The sequence below is a fragment of the Pleurotus ostreatus genome (genome assembly GCF_014466165.1).
Source record: "Pleurotus ostreatus strain PC9 chromosome Unknown scaffold_7, whole genome shotgun sequence".
Taxonomy (NCBI): Eukaryota; Fungi; Basidiomycota; class Agaricomycetes; order Agaricales; family Pleurotaceae; genus Pleurotus; species Pleurotus ostreatus.
The window spans coordinates 1,708,749-1,728,850 of record NW_023503162.1 but is presented as its reverse complement, the minus strand read 5'-3'; the positions used below and the strand labels follow the sequence as shown (position 1 = coordinate 1,728,850).

The window sequence follows — 20,102 nt, the reverse complement described above, 5'->3', positions numbered from 1 at the left end:
GTGCTTCTGGTTGTTGAGCCATGTCCTGCCCAGTATGCCGAATGCCTTACGTCCCCCACCCAAAGATGTCGGCGAATCCGTTGCCCGAGCATTTCCCTCCCCAAGGGATGCTCACCAAACAGCAATATGATTACTTCAACACTGGAATGGGTATTGGGTAAGTCCCCCATTCAAAAGCATTCGCCGGGGCCACCGATCTGACGAGGTGAGATCGAAGGACGACTGTCATGGGTGTCATTCGGAAATTGGTGTACTTCAGTGCGTATCTGCTGCATTTTTAAGGGATCTGAGTGCGATAAGATACGATTCTCGTATCCGATCTGACGGTGAAACTGAAATCAAGGTGGAAACATGTTCGGGGGGCACAAGACGATAGCGATGGTCATATCCATCGTCTGGGAATCCTATGGTGTGACGGTAAGCTACAGAAGCGCTCATGAATCGAGGCTTACAGGGGCTCTCAGGTATTCATCGCGCATGTCGCGTGCGCTGATCTCCTCCGTCGTGCCTTCAGCTGCGAGGAGCTCAACGTAGCCAACCTCGTCACGCTCTGCCAGATCACCGAAGTTATTGGCACATGCGGAATTGGGCACGATGCAGGTCGGCTTCCGTTCGTCGACTATGAAGGTGTCGGGGAGAAAATCGACCTGAGGAAGTTCTGGCACGACCATGCTCCAGGTGATGAAGGGAATAATTTCTTCGACTGGAAAGCACTTGGGCAGAGCAAATACAGCTGGTTGATCAACAGGCCAGATGTGTGAGTTACGCGCGACTATTTGAGCAGGACACTCACCGTGAATCGCGGTGAAGGTTCCCAAAATTCCCAGCAAAGGTTGACGCGAATCGTGTCCCCAGCGAAGACTTCACGATTGGCGAAAACGACGTGATATGCAACAAACCCATGGATGTATTACACGCCCTCGTCCCCTACCTCCCTGCACGTTCCTATGCAATGCTCGTCTCGACCTGCCGACAGCTGCGCTACCACGCACTGACGACGCTCCAACCACACGCGCGCAACATCGTGATTTCCCTCGTCTGGCCCCTCCCCACTCGCAACGAATACAAGGCCGCCTCGAAGGACGTCCGCTCTATCATGGCATCAGAGGATATGGCGGTTTCGCCTGCAGACGCCGACTGGTATATGTATTTGTCGAGGGTGCATCGGACGAAGGGTATGCGGGTGCGCAGGTGGATCTGGAGTTCTTGCCAGGAGATCAAGCGAGTCTACGATGCGAAGCTGCCCACGTCGCCGTTTGTGATCACGGAAGAAGGAGGAAAGAGCAAGCAAAGAAAGGAACTGGAAGCTAAGGTAGCGCAGATGTTCAAGATGTACACTATGTGATTAGATAAGATAAGATGAGCTGCTTAATCTCTTCTTTCTCTCTCGCTCAGCCTTGGACTTGCGGCAACAATGCCCCAGCCCCTCGTATCTAACCTCTACAAGGGCATCCATTTGTCTGTTAACCACGTACCCTATTTCCGACACAACGAACCAGCCGTAAAGTTCACAAGCCATAAACTATGTAGTACCTGGCGTGATGGGTTGCTTGAATTGAAATTAGCTGATATGCTTCGCAATGGGCAACGTTACAGGCTCTTCTGGAAGTGCGTCGATTGCAACTGTGGGATTAAGGCTGGTGCGATTGCGGGTACCTTAAGTCTCGTATAATTTCAGTCACTGAATCTACATTTATCTAACCCCTGCCTCCTGTCGTATCTGCGTAGTTCTGGAGGAGGTTCCTCATGGGGAGGGCAAGGAGCTGGCCGTTTACGTGAAATCTCTCCCTGGCGGATGGTAAGACTACACTCTCCTCAACCTAACCCCCACGACAGAAGTATTGGATGTAACTCTGACCAGGTGTCGAGATTGGACAGCAACATAAGGCCATAGTTCGGTACTCGCTCCTCCCAAGGCAAACGCAAATGTGACGATCGTTCTCCGCTGGCTCCCCGTCTCAGCTTTATATCATGCCTTTATGTCATGCCTTTAAATCAACCATGTACCGCTATGTTGCTGTATACAAGGTCCAATCCCAGCTGTTCGTGGCCTTAGGCTCTCCTGAGTGCTCCTAGACGGCTAAGGGGATCACGAGGAACCTCCAGCGCTTCTCTTCGTTGAAACCTTTCTCGACCGCAATGTCTCTCCTCGTCCTGACCGCAGCAGACGTGGCGAAGATCGTGGACGCGATCGATGTTGAACATCTCGAGTCTTTGATGTCGAAAGTCTTTACCACAATATCTGACACCTCCACGCCAGTCAATCTTTCTCCGCCGAGAACGATCATTCCTACCGAACGGCACAACGTCCTGTTCATGCCGTCAAGAATGCAGCAAGTTGGTACTGCAATTAAGGTCGTTTCTGTACCTACTGCAGCCAATTCTTCTGGGTTACCGGCAACAACGCTCGTAATGGACGAGATGACTGGAGCCGTAAGAGCTATTGTCAACGCACGAAGCTTGACAGCGCTTCGGAACGCTGCTGGTGCGCATCTTGTCTAGCAGCGCTCGGTCGCGCCTGAGGACTGCTTGCATGGTTACCGTAGGTTCAGTGCTCTCTACTCGCCTCGTCGGACTCAAAGATCCGGCAACAATCGTCGCGTTTGGAGCAGGGAAGCAGATAGAGACCCATCTCGACCTTCATATTCGCGCATACCCATCTATCCGGCAGTGCACCATTGTTAACCGATCCAACAACGCTCGATTATCCTCCCTTCAGCAGTACTTCACTTCAAGATACCCCCATGTCAGGATCAGATGTATAGCGAGGGAAGACACAGCAGACGAAGAAATCGAGTCCCTCGTTGGTGATGCGTCGGTGATCATCTGCGCTACATCGTCGACGCGCCCTTTGTTCCCTTCTCAGTGGGTCCGCGACGGAACACATATTATCTTGATCGGCAGCTACACACCCCGGATGCACGAAGTTGATACATCACTTGTCCTCCGAGCATGCGATACAAGTCGTGGTGGAGTTCTGCTGGTCGATTCCAAGGAAGCATGTGCCAAAGAAGCTGGCGAGCTCATCGACGCGGGGATCGGTCCTGATGCGATTATCGAGATGGGCGAGATGATTGGAAAATGCGAGGCGTACCCGAGAGGACCCACTACTTTCGGAGGTGTTACGATGTTCAAATCGGTCGGAGTAGGGTTACAGGACGTTGCTATCGCTTACGCGACTGTGGACAAAGCGCTCGCTATGGATCCGCCTGTGGGCACGATCATTGGCCAATACGATTTGGCATAGCTGTTCAAGCGTTCAAGCGACATTGATTTTACGATGCATCCTGGGGTCGGTTCGACAAGTATGTAGTATGGTGATATCACGGAGGACGACACAAGGCCACTCTGATAATCTACAAGCCCATATGCTACGACGTTCTCGATACCTATCAGATCCCATACATCCTCATGTACCGTCCGTGCCTCACCCCTTACACGCCTGAGCCAAAGCAACTATGGCTGACGCCATCGTGGCTATCCTCGCTTTGCCACTGCCAAAGCGGCTCACCTTATGCTGTACATAAGGCCGGACGAGCCCAGCATAAGAACCCAACGAAAGCATCCTCCTACTCAGCAATACCACCTCAGCACCACCCAAGTAACAATCGATTCATCAACAACATTCATAACATGATGGCAGTGATGGAGACAATAAAGACTAGTTCTGTCACCTGCAGTCAGAGGTAGGCGCCCTTGTTTCTATTGTATGACAACGGCTCTGATTGTCTTCCTTTTGTAGCTCCCCTGGTCTTATGCTTGAGAACGTCGATGCACCTTCAGAACAACAAGTAGCCAGCACGGGCTCGCTTCCCCCACCTCCCCGCCGATCGGTAATGCGGATCATCCCCATCCTTCAGCAACCTCCCCAACTCGAAGCGAGTGGCGCTCCTTCCTCACATTACTTCGCATTCGGCTCTTCGACAGTCAACGGAGTCACTCAGTTGGTCGTGCTGCGCAAGAAGCGGAGATATTATGCCCCTCCCATCGCGCAAGCCGAGTCGCAGGAGCTACACGCAGCAAACTCCTTCGTCAGCCTAGCCATGCAATCATTACGGCATCGAGTCAACACACGAACGCGGGCACCGCTAAACCTCGAGGAGGTTGATGAGAACGCTGACGATGAAGATTATTACACGTTACCAGTGCACGACCCCTCGCCACAGCCGAGGAAGAGGCGTCGAGTGGCGTGATGCGCCCAGGACATAACTTGCCTTCATTGTATATCATTGTCTTGTATTTCGTACAGAGAAAACCATTCCAGCACGATTGCACGTTCGATTACGAGCTGAGTCTTGCCAGCATCCATTCCGCCGCCGTATCAGCCCACTCCTCTCCTTGTCCCGACGATAACGCCATGGAGAGACTGATATGATTATGCCCCTTGGCGATTAACTTCTCTGCATGAACGCCTCTCTTCGACGCCTCTTTGTAGAAGTCTTCCCCGACGATCTGCAGCCATTCAGGTTCCCGTTCGCCTTCCACCAGCAATATACTAGGTATCTTCGCCACCTCTGACTCCGGAACACCCTGAAGTAACTGCAGCGGCTCGTTCTTCTTCATGTGCTCTTCCCCCGACCAATATACGTCCTTGAGATCTTCGAAATCACCCTTAGTTCCGGCGGGAAAGTTGTGATAGGCGCCAGACATCAAAACGAGGCCTTTGATGTGTTGCTTCAGTTCAGCCGGGGCCAGACCAGGGTAGAAAACGGTTGTGCATGTGTGGGCCGCACCAGCTGAATGACCCGCAATGAAGATCGAGTTCGTCTCTGCTTGTGGAAGACCAGCACCGCTCGACTTGTTCAGGTCATCTACGACCCATGTTACGGCGTCACGGATGTCTTCAGCTGGCCCGGGGAACTTGACGTGGGGTACGAGTCGGTAATCGGGGACGACGACGATGAAGCCTTTCCGGGCAAAGTATGCCCCCAGGTTAGCGTACGCCAGGCTCGCCGGGCCAGGCAATGTACGTTCGCCACTCGTGAACCCGCCCCCGTATATGAAGAATAGGACAGGGCTCGCTCCGCTTGTGGGATTGGGAGGATAGTAAACATCGAGCTGGAGTGGGAAGGCCCGTGAGGAATGGCATCCGCGCCTACTATTGTTAGGAAGTACAGACCTGGTGCCTTGGGGTGCCTCCGTAGGTGAACGTCTTCACTGGAACACTCGCAATCGCATCCTTGTTTTGTGCCAGTAATGGCAGAAAGGCGCCGAGGGCTAAACAAGGGATCTATTACCAATCTACTACAGGTCCTCCGCTGTCACTCACTGGGAAAGAGGACTTTCTCGATCTCCCTGTCTTCAAGTTTCGCGATGGCCTCCATGTGTTTCAAGTATCAAGGTTATGTTTGTTGAAGGAAAGTACGTCTCGATCCGATCAGCGATACAAATCCCATCCCACGAGTCTCGGCTGCATACCCACGCGGTCCGCAGATGACGACTACTTCCTGGGTCATTCGTTGCGGCAATAGTTCGGCATAGGGAAAGGGCTACAAGATGGGCGGTAGGGTTACCGTCTATGCACGATGAATATAGGTGCTGGTCGGAGTGGTCATCAACACCGTCACCTGTACATTGCTCGTAAGTCATTTCTATGCCTTTGGATTGGTCTTTGTACCTAACTCATCATCTCATCGATGATATACTTTAGTTCCCTCATTTGATCGCCATTGTAGTTGTCGAAGAATAGACATGTCCCTCGTGCACATCCATGGAGGTTAGACCATTCATTGTAGACGAAGTGATGTGGCCACTGCAATATTCGCCAAAACTGGCAATTGCGCCTCTCGCCACCCATTGTCCTAAGTGGTAGTAGATGGGTGGGTTGTTAATTTCGTGGGCCACACATTTTGGCCACATCAGCCCAAGGTCTATATAATCTCTGCGAGGGCATCCAGGAAATGCAGAATTCAGCTCCTCGACATCGAAAGCAAGTTCATCTCTTCAATCTCATCAGTGAGTTCACCAAGCCCTGTCCATCCCTTCATATCGCTTATGATCATCAGTCCATGGCAGCCTATCTACCCTCCTACGGTCGTCCCCAAGGTGCCTATGCGCCCAGTGGTGACTGGACTGTCAAAGACCCGGCGCAGGCGCTCCAAGTCTTCCTCATGGTCGATCCCGCTGCTCGCCGCTCCCGAACGGGAGCCGCAAAGACCCCCAAGGACTCTCACTGGATGCTAGCCTGGCATGTAGGGACTACGCTCTCGGGTCATGAAGCTCACCGACGCTGCCATCTGCGACAAGACCCCGGGGTTCCTCACTTGACGAACTGGGGAGTGCTGACTGGCGCTGTAGAAAGCCATGAGCTGCAGAGGCTCGTCCGTGTGCCTTTGGCAATCTTGGAGAAAGATGCCCGCCTTAAACTGGAGGCGATTGCTAATACCACGCAGGTCAGAGTTCCGGACGGTCGATGGAACTGCCAGGACTGGTGCATCGAGGTTCTGAACCAAGCGGTTATGGCAAGGATCTTTAGCCCCGCTGTCGTCCAGACGGCGATCGCGAGAGCTCAACAGGTTCCTCTTCACGATTAAATCCTGTGGAGACTCCCGGTAGCTTCCCCTTCAGCCTCTCTTGCCCTCCTTGTACTTGTCTGGCTTTACCCACGCAAATTGTTTTCTCGGCGCAATATATCTTCAGGTCCAAAGTTTCAGTACTTCTCACCATTAGCACCTTCCTCCACTATATAAGCAACTCATATATATAACACAAAGCATTGTGTACATCCTCCCCCGTACCTCGTGTTTCTGCTTCGGAGGAAGTCTGTAATATATTCATTGCTCATAAATGAACTACTAAATTCCGACATTTTTCTTTCAAGCTTGCGAAACGCACTTGGCCAATTTGCTAACAAATAAGTCCGGTTTGATGCGCCTCCCGCCATACAGCCAGTGCTTTCACTAGCTTTCAATTTGTTTCAGTCATAGCAATCGCAAAAGCGCGTGTACCGGACATGGGTAGTATCGTAATCACTTCCTTCCTAGTTCGGATATCTATTTCCCCGTTATATTCTTTGGCAGTGCCACTCGTTTTTCTTGGCAAGGGGTGCGCCTGCGTCGATGCAATGATCCTGGACATGAAACACCGTTGACCGTTGGGCCCATGAAGCGCGAACCGCCTCAGGTGTTAAGCCAAGGATCGACCGCCCGTCCCATGACCTATATAACGCGGTATATGCCAACACTCACCCTATACATTCACCATTTTCTTTCCCCCGTCCTTCACCTTTCAATTTCCTTCACAACGAATGGCCTCCGTCAAGAATCGAACTGTTCTCTACCTCACATCGCTATACCTCCTATCGGGTATGGTTGTACTTGGAAAGCCCCTTCAGCAGCGACAAAGTTCCAGCTGCACGCCCGGATTCTCTTCCGACGATCCGTTCGATTGGAACAACTCAGAACCTGTAGGGTTTTCCAGTGGCATAAAGGACGGTTCCGGCTTGATAAAGGCGCGAGAGCGTGGCCTTTTCAAGTTCCATAAAGTCGCTTCGTCGTCGCCGACTTCGTTTTCTATCACGTGTGTAGATTCATTCACTTACGGACTTGAGCATTACTTACCCATACATGCTGTTACGACAATTCAAACATCTCATAGCGCGTTTGAAGATCCCAAGCTCTTCGTCGGTCTTCGGGCAAATTCCTCGCTTTACCTGACCAAAGACCAGACGTACGTGATTTTCTCCCCTCTATCGTAGTGACGCCTAATCACCCAACTCTGCACCATTTAGAAACACGCGCTTCATCATAGATTGTGGTGATTGTGGAAGCTTTGTTGAGGACAACTGTTTCATGAGACTTGCGGATAAGCCCGACCAATGCGTGCAAATAGGAAAGGGACCTCAACGAGGGAGTACCGGCGAAGCGTTGACTGTAGTGACTCCATGTAAACGAGAAGACAGCCAAAGGTTCAACTTCTTCAAACGCGTTACACCCACCAGCACCACTGCTAGCTCTCCGTCTTCAACCAAATCTCCTTGGGAGCACGACAATGGACACTCGGCACCGAGTCAAATCAAGCCTTCCTCAGTCCCAAAGCCAACTCCTAGTATCTGCAACCCCACATTCGACTTCGAAGGCGTGAGGGTAGCAAATAGTGCTGTCAACTGGGGAGCTGCCGCTTTCGTCGATAATACCGACCTCATCGCCGAAAGGGACTTCAATAAGCGATTGGAGATTCGCTTCGAACAAACTGGTCACCCTAACCCCTACTATATAGCAAAGTAAGCACCGCTTCCCCTGATTATATTCGGAAACAGGAGAGCTAATCATCGATTTCAGATCTCTGAATGGCACTAACCTCGCTATCGCGTCTCGTGCGACCAACGACAATCTATACTTCCTCCCCATCGATGAAGAGAACGAGTGAGTTCTGATTCTATGTATGCGATGTTCTAGCTTCTAACGTAGTAACAACTCCTAGTCGCAAGAAGTTCCTCATCGAATGCGCTTCTGGGTGCACGGGCGGGAGTCAGGTCGCTCCTGGTGGCTTTGTCGCCGACGGCTGCGTGGTCAAGTCACAATTCAACGGGAGATGCGTTCAAGTTGGATCTGGGCCAACAGCAGGGACACAAGGCGACCGAATCTTCCTGAATAACTGCGATGGCTCTGACAGTCAGCGATTCAACTTCATTACTTCCCCATTCAAAACTACTGGCCGCAAGGTCGCAACAGCAGACTCGGATCTCGCTCCCACTGATGCGAAAGTCCATCTTGCTGGTAGCGGAGAAGGTGGAGACCTCGACCTCGACTTGAAAGAGTTGATAAGGAATAGTTATATCGCCCTTGGTCTACTCGCTGGTGTTCTACTGGCATTGATTGTCCTGGGGGCGCTGGCGCTGGCGCGAGGGTGTGGGAAGGGTCGGGACTCAAAACCGCGCTATGCAGCAGTTTCTAGGAAAGGTGATACGGACATTTTCGTTGCACCACGGTACAGCGACTGAAAGGATCCGGCCTCATGTTTTGCTTTTGGCTGAACACTTGTAATTGGACCTATTTAATTGGTGTAATTCCTATGCTTGTGTGCTCACTGCTCGCACGTCCTGATCTGAGTCTATTGTTCTCGTCGTCGGAGCGCTGGAGGCTGTCTTCAGCGAGACGCCTAAACATTGGGTTTTCGTCGAAATGACTCAATGAATCCACGCCTCCCATCCTCGGCGAGAGGTATGGGCGTGTTTACCGGCATGCTATGCAGCTATGTGGACGAGTGCCTACAACTCGCTGTCTAGGGGCTCATACTAGGGGCACCTAGGGGCATAGTAGCCATTAAATCGTGTACATATATGGCTATATACAGAGCAGTATGTGGCTTAAAGGTACGTCGAGGTTGAATCAAGGCAAGATGAGGGCTAGTGGAGAACGGCTAAACATGAGGATACTGTTACAGTTAGAAGAGAGGATGATGAGGGACCATGGAGAAAGGGAAGAGACGCTGGATACAATTAACGTATTGCTCTGCGTGCTACATCTGCATATTTTGAAGTGAAGCGTATCTAAATTTGGATGCCGACGAACTACGTACGCCAGCCGGGGACTGGCACAGCCACTTGGATCAAACCTCGTCCAATCAAGCGCCCATAAAGGTTATTTATAACCAGAACCTCTCATGGCTAGCTGTCGTTGACTCGTTCCCATCGAACCTCGCGGTTTGCTGAGTCATTGGTGCTTACAGGTTCAATAATTTTATATAGGATGAGCAGAGACACGTTCTTTTCCCGTCCCATCTATGTCGACGTCCGGGGGAAACACCCACAGGGCAGCCCCGCAAGCAGAAGACCACGCGCCGTATAGCGTATATTCTCTTCGCGAGAAATGGTTCCTTGTAGCCATCATCTCGTTTGCTGGCTTGTTTAGGTGCGCGAAATAGCAATGATATTGTCCCGTGATTAAAATATAGTGAAGTCCTTTGACAGCGAACATTTACCTGCCTGCAATACCAGTCATCGTCAATGCCTTCCACAAATCGACTGAACTGATCAATTTAACAGTGACCATGTACTTGGTCCTCCAGGGTGTTGGTGAGCGCTACGAGCACGCGGTATCTATAAATCTAAATTGCGTGTACATAGCTCCCATGTTTTGGGGACCGATTGCGGATAGCTACGGGAGGCGTCCAGTATTCCTAGCATGTCTCACGGTGCTCTGTGGATCGTGCATCGGCCTGGCTTTGGTGCCTACCTCTGCGTACTGGCTTCTGATGTTGCTGCGCTGCCTTCAAGCTGCAGGCTCCGCCAGTACCACGACTACAGGCGCAGGGGTTATAGGTGATATAGCCATACCAGCCGAACGAGGCGGCTTCTTCGGGATATACAGCTTGGGGCCTCTGGTAATTATCGTTGCCTTGGTAAAGGGCGATCGTCGCTCAACCAACGGTGAACGTGTAGGTTGGCCCCTCTATAGGTCCAGTTATCGGCGGTGCTCTAGCAGACGGCCTTGGATGGCGGTATGGAACAGATTGTATATGTGTTCACAGTGAACCGTACTGACTTCCCCTCAAGGGCCATATTTTGGTTCCTCTGTATCGCCTCTGCTGGCTGTTTTGTATTTCTGCTGCTGTAGGTCCATAATCTTGTTGGCGAACTCGGGGATCTCATTTCCACACGCTCGAAGATTCCTTCCAGAGACTCTCAGAGCTATGGTGGGAAACGGTAGCATACGGCCTCCCAAAATATACCAGCCACTCGTGCCTATCCTCGCGGCCCAAAGAGCGGGACAACCCACTAGCGACGAAGACCCAAAGATAATCTTCAAATTCAAGAATCCCCTACGTATACTTACCTATCCCGACGTACTGGTCAGCTCGTGTCCTCCGGTCAGCTGATTTTCACTGACAAACACCTTCAGACCCTCCTGCTATTTAACGGAATTCTCTATGCTGTGTTCACCGTTGTGACCGCGTCGCTTTCTTCGCTCTTCACGGACATCTATCCATTTCTTGACCAGACTCGTATTGGTCTGTGCTTTCTTTCCATCGGAGGCGGTTGTGCCGTTGGCGCCATTGCAACGGGGCGAATCCTCGATAGGGAGTATCAAGCCATCAAAAGGGAACTCATCAAGAAGGCGATGATCCAGCAATCCGAGGACGAAAAACAACCACAGCCAGGCATTGCAACAGATCACGAAGCGGCGGCGGAGAGTAAGAAGAAGAATATAATCATGGAGGTCACCAAGGATGAGAACTTCCCCATCGAACGTGCTCGACTTCGCACCGTTCCATATTTACTCATTTTGTACGCTGGTTGTGTCACCGGCTATGGCTGGTGTTTACAGCGGAGAGTTTCACTCGCCGGACCGTTGATACTGCAATTCCTAAGTGAACCACGAGCTCCTTTCTTGTCATCTTGACTCGCTCACAAACTTCACGCTTAGTTGGCCTCATCGGTATCATGATAATGAACACGACGCAAACTCTGTTTATTGACCTCCTCCCTGGCCAGAGCTCATCTATAACCGCTTGCGTACGTCCTTCATACCCTCCGACGCCGTACCTCCCTGACCAGCTGCCTATTCCAGAATAATCTCGTTAGGTGCTCCCTCGGGGCTGCATTGGTCGGCGTAGTTGATATCATCCTGAGAGCACTCACGCCAGGATGGACATATGTTTTGTTCGGTGGCCTTTGCTTGGTTATGATGCCGTTGGTGTTTATAGTGCAATGGATTGGCCCCCGATGTCGTGCAAAGCGGAGAGCGAGGGCAGCCTCCGCCTAGCCCATATTCAAGCGTAACCGCCCGAACCTTTCCTCCATATACCCCTTCAATTCTCCATACCGTCTGAAACTGTACATCATTCAAGACTTCCATCGCATAGTTAGAGTGGACACAATATGCCTGACGACTTCAAATCAGAATAATTAAGCCAAAAGAGTGTCTGCTGGGTTCAGGACGTGGGCATTATCTGATTGATATGCATTCAGATAAATATATGACAGTGATACAGATACAAGCGTGAGATCCTTCCTACAAAATACAACTCGAGGCATCGTTCAGCGGCAATAGGTTGAACAGTTCAAACGCGGTCAGTTGCAGCCTTGACTTCAGACGCAGACAAGGGCCCGTGCTTGATGGCTTGCTGGAAGATGTCGAGTCACCAGTCTTGGCAATTCCATTTCCCGTCAGGAACTCGAACCGGGGCAGCATTCGCAATTTTACCCGAAGCCTGGCGTTCGGCTAAAGTCATTACTCGAGGAGCTTAGATCATGGATGGATATTCCTTCGGAGGCGGCCCCCACGGCATCGGTCATAGCGGTTGTTGAATATCGTGATCTTGGACGAGGTGGCAACGTCGTTGAGCAGGATGGCCAGTACTAGTCACACCGATATCCTAAAAGATCATCCAGGGAGAATCACGAGAGGTCATCTTGGGTCCAGTGCGGTACCGATAGGCGAGAGGGACAGGTTAGCAGGATTCATGATTGCCATGCGTGGAGGCATGCCTTGAGGACGACCGGAGTTATGCAAGTAGGACACGCTGAATAGCGACAAGGACTAATCTATAGTGAGTGTGGAGTCCAATAGCGAAGAGGTTGACTGAGATTTGCATCAGATGTTGCATTTAATCGCAAATAAGGCCAGATTTGATAGAGTCGCCATCGTAGTGTGGCCACGAAAGTCAATGAACACGCTGCTTGGGTGTTGAAGCCACCGGATAGCTTCGTAAGAGTGCCTTTGTAGGTCAATATTGAATGAGTTGCAAATACTAATTGCCTAACTTGGAAAGTCGTCGCTTTCAAGCTTCCGGAAGAACAACCCCGTGAGCCCGACCAGTAGGCGCGACGCGATGGGTCCCGAACAATTCCTTGAAAGCGTAAAGACTCTAGTCTGCATTGTGTTGCTCCTACTCTATAACCGATGGTAGCATCAGTGCGCCGGTAGCACCCTACACAGACGAAACACGAAGATGAGATCAACCGTAACAGCGGTCCAGAGAGCAAGCACTCACACACTGGCAATGCATCGTCGTTGGCAACAAATACGGCACGGTGAGCGTGAAGATCAACATCAAGCTTACAGGGACGCCGACAGACGCCACAACCGGGACCGTATTGATAAACACATTGCAGCACATTGCGCGTATATGATCATATAGAACTTGATATAGAATAATGATAACTTGCATTGGTACTTGCGCGTGAAGTCCTCGACGCTCGCGCTCGGCCCGTTCTCGTCAGCCTAATCTGTTGTGGGCGGAAAGCCAACTAAGTGGTGATTGTACGTGAGATTATCGAATATGTTAGCACTGCGACATCACCTTGATCCTGCGCAACAAGTCATGCGGCGCCCCATCTACTCAGTGTCGATGATGCCAAAAACAGGAAGGTGAGGCCGAATACAAAATTCCAATCAACCAGTTCTATTTGCTGCAGCCAACCACTCAACCAACTGGCGAGGTGCATGCAACAGCAAAAAGAGAGGGAAAAAGGAATCCCCTGACGACACAAGCCGATAGTGCAGTAGCAAGGTCATCGCAGCCACCGTGTTGCAAGCAGAGCACAGAGACTAGGGGCGGCAAAAATAAGATAACCAATGAATGGGGGCGGTGCCCCCATAATAGTGGTTAAACTATTAAGAACAGATACTACACTTGATCTAAGCCAAAAGGCCAGAGTGGTAAGGATTCTAGATGTCCGACCGTCGTATTTAAAGAGAGGGTAACGAGCACAGACCAGGACTTGACTTGGGCGGTACGAGGAGGAGCAACAGGGAGAATAGGAGTTGGGCGCCCGTCACTTGGGGCTTGCAACCCGATGAGAGTTGATATAACGTTGATATCTTGCTATCCAAACGATAATGGATATCCAACAACGACAACGGGGGCCCGAGCTAAGAAAGAATGTAAACGATTACTATGCAACAAGTCCATCAATGGTATTTATAAATATCACGACTGCTACAACTTAATAGAGAGCCCACAGTATGAAAGTCCATGAAATAATCGACAAAGCAGTATCATGAAATGCTTTTAGTCGCTGTAGCGACCAGAAGGCGCCGTGAATGCCTCGACGTCGTTCTTGCCGGCTACAACGGTATATCGGGGCTTCGAGTCGCGGCCTTTCATGCATCCTCGTGCGAGCATCATCACACCGAATACGATCATGCCGACCAAGACACCCGCGAGCAACCCAAGCGCAATATAACTGTTCCTGATCAGTTCCTTCAAGTCCACATCGAGTTCACCGCCGTCTTCGTTGCCAGCGAGGTGCACCTTGACATCGCTGGAAGGCGCGACGTCGGAGTTGAAGTTCACATCGATACCGGTTCTCTTGAAGGGTGAGGTGATGAAGTTGAAGCGCTGGCTGTCGGTCGCGTCGCAGTTGTTGAGGAAGATGCGGTCGCCGTTGGAACCTGCTTGTGGGCCGCTGCCAATTTGGACGCACTTGCCGTTGAACTGGGACTTGATCGTGCACCCATCTGCAGAAAGACTTCCCGGAGGGACCTGGCCAGCACCCTGGCATCCGGAGACACATTCGATTAGGAACTTCGTGCGGCTAACAACAACAACTGTGTTAGGAGAAGTTAGCGATGAAACGCGGAAGGGAACGTACTCGTTCTGCTCGTCGGCAGGGATGAAGTACAAGTTATCGTTAACGGCGCGGGTAGCGACCACAAGGTTACTTCCGTTCAACGACCTATGAACCTACAATCAGTCCGCATGCCTTGAAACGATAGTGCGATGTGCTCACTTAGCGATATAGTACGGGTTGGGATGTCCAGTTTGCTCGAAACGAATCTCCAGACGCTTGTTGAAGTCGCTCTCCGCCAGAAGATCCGTGTTGTCGACGAAAGCAGGAGCACCCCAGTTGACGGCGCTGTTCGCCACACGTACGCCCTCGAACTCGAAGTTGGGGTTGCAAACGACTTGCCCCGAAGGTGGTGTGGAGGGAGTCTCCAGCGTAGGTGGCGGGGAAGGAGGAAGGTCTTTCTTGAAATAGTTGAACCGCTGGCTGTCGTCCTTCCTACAAGGCGAGGTCACGAACAACGGATCTCCCGAACCGCCTCTTGTCGGGTTTCCAGCGGCATCCTTCGCGTTGCCCACTTGAACGCAGTGGTCCGGATATTCGGCGAGCTTCATGAAGCAGTTGTCCTGGACCGCACTGCCGCAAAAAGTACATTCGATGAGGAACTTGGTATCACTGAGTTGACGACTTGTCAGCAACGATATATATCAGTTGAACACGCGTGAAGGGACTCACGCATACTCGTCGCCATGACTAGAGGTCAGGGTGAGGGACTTGTTGCTGCTGAGTCCGACAGCTAATTCCGGATTATCAAAGGCACTGGGGTAGCGATTAAGCACGAGATGTAAATTTAATCAGAGGTGGCACTTACTGGACTGTGAATGAGGGCGGTGTCGACGAAATCTTCGTGAACTTGAAGAATGCAGCGGGAGATCTCTTGATGAGCGCTGAGCCCACGGCCACACCATTCAGCAGTCCAACGGCCTCCGAGTTATTCCAGTCGTAAGGGGCGTCCGCCTCAAAGTTTGGCGTACATATTTCATGAGAGTCTCGACGGTTTGCTGAGGGTGTGGCTAGTGTGACCCCGGAGAGTATGGATGTCAGGTAGAGTACAGCCGACACAGACAACATCGTAGAGAGAGAAAGGAGAAAAGGAAAGACGAGAAAAGGAGATCGGTGTAGTAAACGCTCCCTCGGAGACTGACATTTATAAGAGGTAGTTGCCCGAGATCCAAGACGTTTCAATAGGTTCAAGCCACCCTACTGCCAAGAAGCAACGTTGAGAAGGCAATGTCCAACAAAATACGCATAAGGAAGTTCTGAGGCGGAATGGGGATATCATCCGGCCAATCCGGTGTTAGATCTTGTGAGCGCAAGCCTTGGCACCGCTGGAGACCGTGAATGGAGTCGGAACCGTTCAGCAGTGAGCGCGGGTACACTTGAAGGCGGTCCTGAAGTAATCGAAGGCAGATCAGTGGGATCAAACAATTGCACTGCATTGAACGCTTACGTTGTGCTGGAACTGTCCCATCCAAAGCTTAACTGCCGGTATTCATTGGTCCTGTGCGGTGATACGGTCAAACAACATGGCCTCACAATACAATGTATATGCAGAGGCGACAAAGTTTCCGATGAGGCCTTGTCGAAACTGAGCCGCCCAGTCGGGCATGTCGCTCACGGCGTCGCCGCTCAGAGTGCCTAGCTGGCAACATCAATTGAGCGCTGCATTGGCAAAGGTATATCCATTGTACGTTCGCAGTTCCTTAACAAATCTCCGTCAACGATTCATGGCGGTGTCGGAGCAAAAATGCCACATACCCCACGCTCAAGGCATTCGCATGGCCATGCCGCGCAAGTCACCACCTGGGCGGTAAGAGTATCCTTATTGGAGAATAGCCTGGCGATGCTTGAAGATGGTGGCCGCTGTGAGAAGTGTTTGCCAGCATCAGCGAACAGCGAACAAGAACTTGAAGTTATAGAATATAGGTAAGCGCCCGTCGATTGGATCCGTCCTTCACCACCCTCTCTCTGTGTCACCAACGTCTATCTCTCAAGCCAGTTCAATACTATGGTTCTTCACAATCTATTCCTCACACGTACGCGATATCTATTGTGTAGTGGGGTGCCCAGCCTTTCCACCATGTCTGACACGCCTATATGCCCGTATTAATGAGATTGGTGTTTGGTAAGTCGCAGCCTGTCGCTTCGGGTGCTAAGTCACTGCAGTGGTTTGTATCAATTAAATCACTCAGATGGTAGGATTTCTAGAGTGGAATGGCAGTCGGAGCAAGAGGCGTTGGGTCGCCGAACCAAGGTGGGCACCACGTACAGTTCCTTCGTCCCTCAGAGTAATAATACAAGATGAGTAGTGCGTATCGATGCAGGCTGCGTTCTTCCGCCTCGTTTGGAACTATTCTTCCCTCCTCGTTGCCGTCATTTCGTTCGAGGCAACTTGTTGACAACCAGCATGCTATTAACTGCAAGTCGACACCACAATATTCCCTTTGCCTGGGTCCCACTGCCAAGTCCCCACCAGCCGTATCCCAGTTTTCAGCTTGATTCGCCAACCTTTGATATGCATCCCTAATAAATGTCGACATAACTGCTGGACATCGGTGCGCCAAGCTACCGCCAATGCAAGCTATCTTGCAAAGTTCTTGCGCGGTCGTGACAACGAGGGATGGTGTTGAAACGGTCTGTTAATGTTCCGTTGCCTTAGAGCTAGAAGAAGCGCCCGTGACTGAGTTCTTCATGTCATTGACAATGTCAGTCACGCAACCTCTGGAAATCACACTTCTCATTTCATCCTTGACCGCATGCTACCATCCTGATAAACAATGCTCCCGTTCAGACCAACTCTACTATCGAAGCTTCTGGCTATCTGCTACCTACAACTCGCTTCAGTCCTCAGCGGGCGACATCGATGGATCGGCTCCTCGCTCTACGTGGATCTTCCGTAACGGCGGTCGAACTACCAGGCACTAGCACTGACTCTAGCTTTGGTTTACTCAAAATCACTAGGACGCAACTGGCAACCACGATGCACACGTGCACCAGCCAAACTTTGCTTCGTATGCCACATTCATAAGGACAGACTGGAGAACGCATGGTACGTGCTTGATAAACCCCCCGCGTGAAGGGTCGTGTCTCGAAACATACTCAAGTACTGGAACCAGCCTGGTGAGCCAGCTGTCCCCTTGGACCCCCACCCCCATCATGTCCTCAGCCCTCTCTACACCTCGTCAACCTCGCATCAAACGAAAACCAGCCCCGTCAATTGACTTGAATGAACGGTATCCTGCTCCAGATCCATGTGATCCCTTCGCACCCCTCTCAGTGCTTAGAAGTAAAAGCTCTGGGACGCCGTTGCAGTGCAACAGCCAGGACAGCTTCCATCCACCAGTGCTCGGTATATACTCGACAGCAGAGCATTTCGGTGCCAGGCCATTGAACGCGACGCCAGCACGCGAAGGTCATTACCGTACACGTTCACAATCGGTCACTGCGTTTCACACGGCGTCTTCTTCACCATATGATTTCTGGCACCAACAGTCCTTCATCCTCGAGCCAGATATCCTCCCTGCGACGCCTCAGCCCCCTAGTCTCGTTCAAGACGACAGCAGCGGTACCGAAAGCGAACTCGAGTATCTCCCTGTACACTATCGCGGTCGTATCTCGCAATTCATAGCCCCACGGAGGCAAACAGATAGACCGCAGACGGCAGACACTGTTCCCACCAGACTAACTAAAGTCCCAAGCCTTTCGCCGCTGAACCAACCTCCGTCCCCGACCAAGCGTCAACTTAAAGCGAATTCTACGCTTCTGTTCTCCTCCAAACGGCGACCGCGGACGGCCGAATCTTCAGCAAGCTCTGAGGCTGATTTCTTCTATAATAAACCTAACCCGCCTTCTGTTCGCGAGAACAAGCGCAGAACTTCGTTCTCACCCCTCGTGAACGTTATTGTGCCCCCTTCCGCGTCTTCATCTTATGTCCACGTATCTTCCCCCTCGGAGTCTTCGACTTCCTACGACCCACCCTCTTCATCGACGTCCGGATACTCTGTGCCGCTTGCTTCTGATTCCCCTGTTTCTACGACGGAGAGACATGGCAACGCCGCCGAGTGGGCTCTACCCTCTTCAGCTCAGCTCGAACGCGCCGGCGCACTCAGCGTTGTTGCCCAAAGCGGCGTCCGCGTCCCCTTCTCCTCGATCTTCGCTGCACAGCGAACTATAGTCATATTCATCCGTCATTTCTGGTGTCCTAATTGCCAGGACTACATCTCTCAGCTGAATCGCTCGGTCGACCCAGATCTTCTCGCGATATCTGGTATGCGATTGGTGATCATCGGAAATGGCGCCCCGAGTATGATTGCGAAGTATAAGCAGATGCTGAATATTTCGAATTCATTCGAGGTATTCTCGGATCCGAGCTCGAAGGTGTACGATGCGTTGCGGATGGGCGTCGTTGAGAAGGGGACGAAGAGGGAGAGAAGGAGGGGTGAGCCAACAGAGTACGCAAAGAGGGGTGCTGTGGGAGGGTTCGCGGCTGTCGTGTTCAGGGCGCTGAAGGTTGGGCTACCTCTCTGGGAGAAGGGAGGGGACACTAATCGATTGGGAGGTGAATTCGTCTTGGGTCCAGGGTAAGGTATATGCCAATTCCGACTCGAACCAATCTCTGACCAACACGTCCTCTTATAACAGAAATACATGTACGTACGCCCACCGGATGCAATCCACCCGAGGACACGTCCCAGTCATCAACATCCTAGAGACGTTGGGAGTTAGCGTTCCCGCCCAGGAGACTTATGTCCCTGAATTGGACGTAGCACCCACCTCGTGTCTTGGGAGCCCCAAGGAGATTGCTATGGCTCGCGCGAGCATGGATGTTCGCCCTTCGACCGCTACAGTCTCCAGGCCGTCGATGTCATCGTCCTTCTCGCATTCGATCAACAGACGTTCGCTTCCTCCTCGTCCCGTCGAATCCATCAATGCGGCCGTTGCATTCCCCGATGCTGCACCGTGTGGTGGAGCTGTGTACCAAAGCACGATAGAATCTCCGGTTGTTGATATTAGGCGAGAAGAATTGCACGACGCCGTTGTCGTTGCGGAAGCGCTAGAACCGTTCAAGGATAAGGATCTTCCTGACGACCCGCGATCTGCCGTCGAAGTAGCAGATGTGCAGCCGGAGGCAGAAGCTAACGGGGACGCTAAATTGGAGTGCATGGACGGAGAACTATCTGCCGATACCGAACAGGAGAAATGTTCCACCGGCCACGTCGAGGTGCTTCAAAATGGAACACAAGCAGTCGTGGAATCCGTGGCTAGGGCATGCCAGCCTTTCGTAGGGTCGGAGACTTCCCTCCCCGACATCAATCCCCAGATCCCGTCGGCAAGCGGGGACGATGGTGCTCCCGAGGTTCCACCCAAGGACGAGGAACTTCTACAACCTACAATCCTAGGACGAGCAGTTTAATCTTCCGTCCGGTATGATTCATTTTACGACCTTCACGACTTCATATCTGGGGTATTATATTCTACATAATTGTATTTCGGCTGGTGTATTCAAATTATCACCATAACATGTATGCGGCCAGGGTGTTCAAAATGTAGTATATACTTTTATTTCGGTTACTTACGTGGTGTAGAATAT

The 20,102-nt window shown here is 51.6% G+C and overlaps 9 protein-coding genes across 9 annotated transcripts; 7 read left to right on the top strand and 2 right to left on the bottom strand.

Annotated features, from left to right (window-relative positions):
* Nucleotides 1–65: 65 nt before the first annotated feature.
* PC9H_009814 (uncharacterized protein) lies at nucleotides 66–1,345 on the top strand (the record flags this gene model as incomplete). The annotated part of the gene is made up of 5 exons (XM_036779312.1): nucleotides 66–157; nucleotides 218–258; nucleotides 344–417; nucleotides 465–757; nucleotides 811–1,345. The coding sequence occupies 5 exons, from the start codon at nucleotides 66–68 to the stop codon at nucleotides 1,343–1,345; spliced, it is 1,035 nt and encodes a 344-aa protein (XP_036628701.1).
* Nucleotides 1,346–2,139: 794 nt separating this feature from the next.
* PC9H_009813 (uncharacterized protein) lies at nucleotides 2,140–3,247 on the top strand (the record flags this gene model as incomplete). The annotated part of the gene is made up of 2 exons (XM_036779311.1): nucleotides 2,140–2,485; nucleotides 2,547–3,247. The coding sequence occupies 2 exons, from the start codon at nucleotides 2,140–2,142 to the stop codon at nucleotides 3,245–3,247; spliced, it is 1,047 nt and encodes a 348-aa protein (XP_036628700.1).
* Nucleotides 3,248–3,411: 164 nt separating this feature from the next.
* On the top strand, nucleotides 3,412–4,193 carry PC9H_009812 (uncharacterized protein; the record flags this gene model as incomplete). Its single annotated transcript, XM_036779310.1, has 2 exons — nucleotides 3,412–3,686; nucleotides 3,743–4,193. The coding sequence occupies 2 exons, from the start codon at nucleotides 3,412–3,414 to the stop codon at nucleotides 4,191–4,193; spliced, it is 726 nt and encodes a 241-aa protein (XP_036628699.1).
* Nucleotides 4,194–4,281: 88 nt separating this feature from the next.
* Nucleotides 4,282–5,324, bottom strand: PC9H_009811 (uncharacterized protein; the record flags this gene model as incomplete). The annotated part of the gene is made up of 3 exons (XM_036779309.1): nucleotides 4,282–5,058; nucleotides 5,120–5,217; nucleotides 5,270–5,324. 3 exons carry the CDS (start codon nucleotides 5,322–5,324, stop codon nucleotides 4,282–4,284), a joined length of 930 nt encoding a protein of 309 aa, XP_036628698.1.
* A 684-nt stretch (nucleotides 5,325–6,008) lies between these two features.
* PC9H_009810 (uncharacterized protein) lies at nucleotides 6,009–6,533 on the top strand (the record flags this gene model as incomplete). Its single annotated transcript, XM_036779308.1, has 1 exon — nucleotides 6,009–6,533. The coding sequence occupies one exon, from the start codon at nucleotides 6,009–6,011 to the stop codon at nucleotides 6,531–6,533; it is 525 nt and encodes a 174-aa protein (XP_036628697.1).
* A 713-nt stretch (nucleotides 6,534–7,246) lies between these two features.
* Nucleotides 7,247–8,941, top strand: PC9H_009809 (uncharacterized protein; the record flags this gene model as incomplete). Its single annotated transcript, XM_036779307.1, has 5 exons — nucleotides 7,247–7,518; nucleotides 7,597–7,668; nucleotides 7,730–8,221; nucleotides 8,280–8,363; nucleotides 8,422–8,941. The coding sequence occupies 5 exons, from the start codon at nucleotides 7,247–7,249 to the stop codon at nucleotides 8,939–8,941; spliced, it is 1,440 nt and encodes a 479-aa protein (XP_036628696.1).
* Nucleotides 8,942–9,723: 782 nt separating this feature from the next.
* Nucleotides 9,724–11,515, top strand: PC9H_009808 (uncharacterized protein; the record flags this gene model as incomplete). The annotated part of the gene is made up of 8 exons (XM_036779306.1): nucleotides 9,724–9,851; nucleotides 9,900–10,015; nucleotides 10,067–10,323; nucleotides 10,382–10,440; nucleotides 10,496–10,552; nucleotides 10,608–10,791; nucleotides 10,842–11,190; nucleotides 11,367–11,515. The coding sequence occupies 8 exons, from the start codon at nucleotides 9,724–9,726 to the stop codon at nucleotides 11,513–11,515; spliced, it is 1,299 nt and encodes a 432-aa protein (XP_036628695.1).
* Nucleotides 11,516–13,956: 2,441 nt separating this feature from the next.
* On the bottom strand, nucleotides 13,957–15,583 carry PC9H_009807 (uncharacterized protein; the record flags this gene model as incomplete). The annotated part of the gene is made up of 4 exons (XM_036779305.1): nucleotides 13,957–14,623; nucleotides 14,678–15,139; nucleotides 15,188–15,271; nucleotides 15,324–15,583. The coding sequence occupies 4 exons, from the start codon at nucleotides 15,581–15,583 to the stop codon at nucleotides 13,957–13,959; spliced, it is 1,473 nt and encodes a 490-aa protein (XP_036628694.1).
* A 2,085-nt stretch (nucleotides 15,584–17,668) lies between these two features.
* PC9H_009806 (uncharacterized protein) lies at nucleotides 17,669–19,925 on the top strand (the record flags this gene model as incomplete). Its single annotated transcript, XM_036779304.1, has 2 exons — nucleotides 17,669–19,092; nucleotides 19,154–19,925. 2 exons carry the CDS (start codon nucleotides 17,669–17,671, stop codon nucleotides 19,923–19,925), a joined length of 2,196 nt encoding a protein of 731 aa, XP_036628693.1.
* Nucleotides 19,926–20,102: the final 177 nt, after the last annotated feature.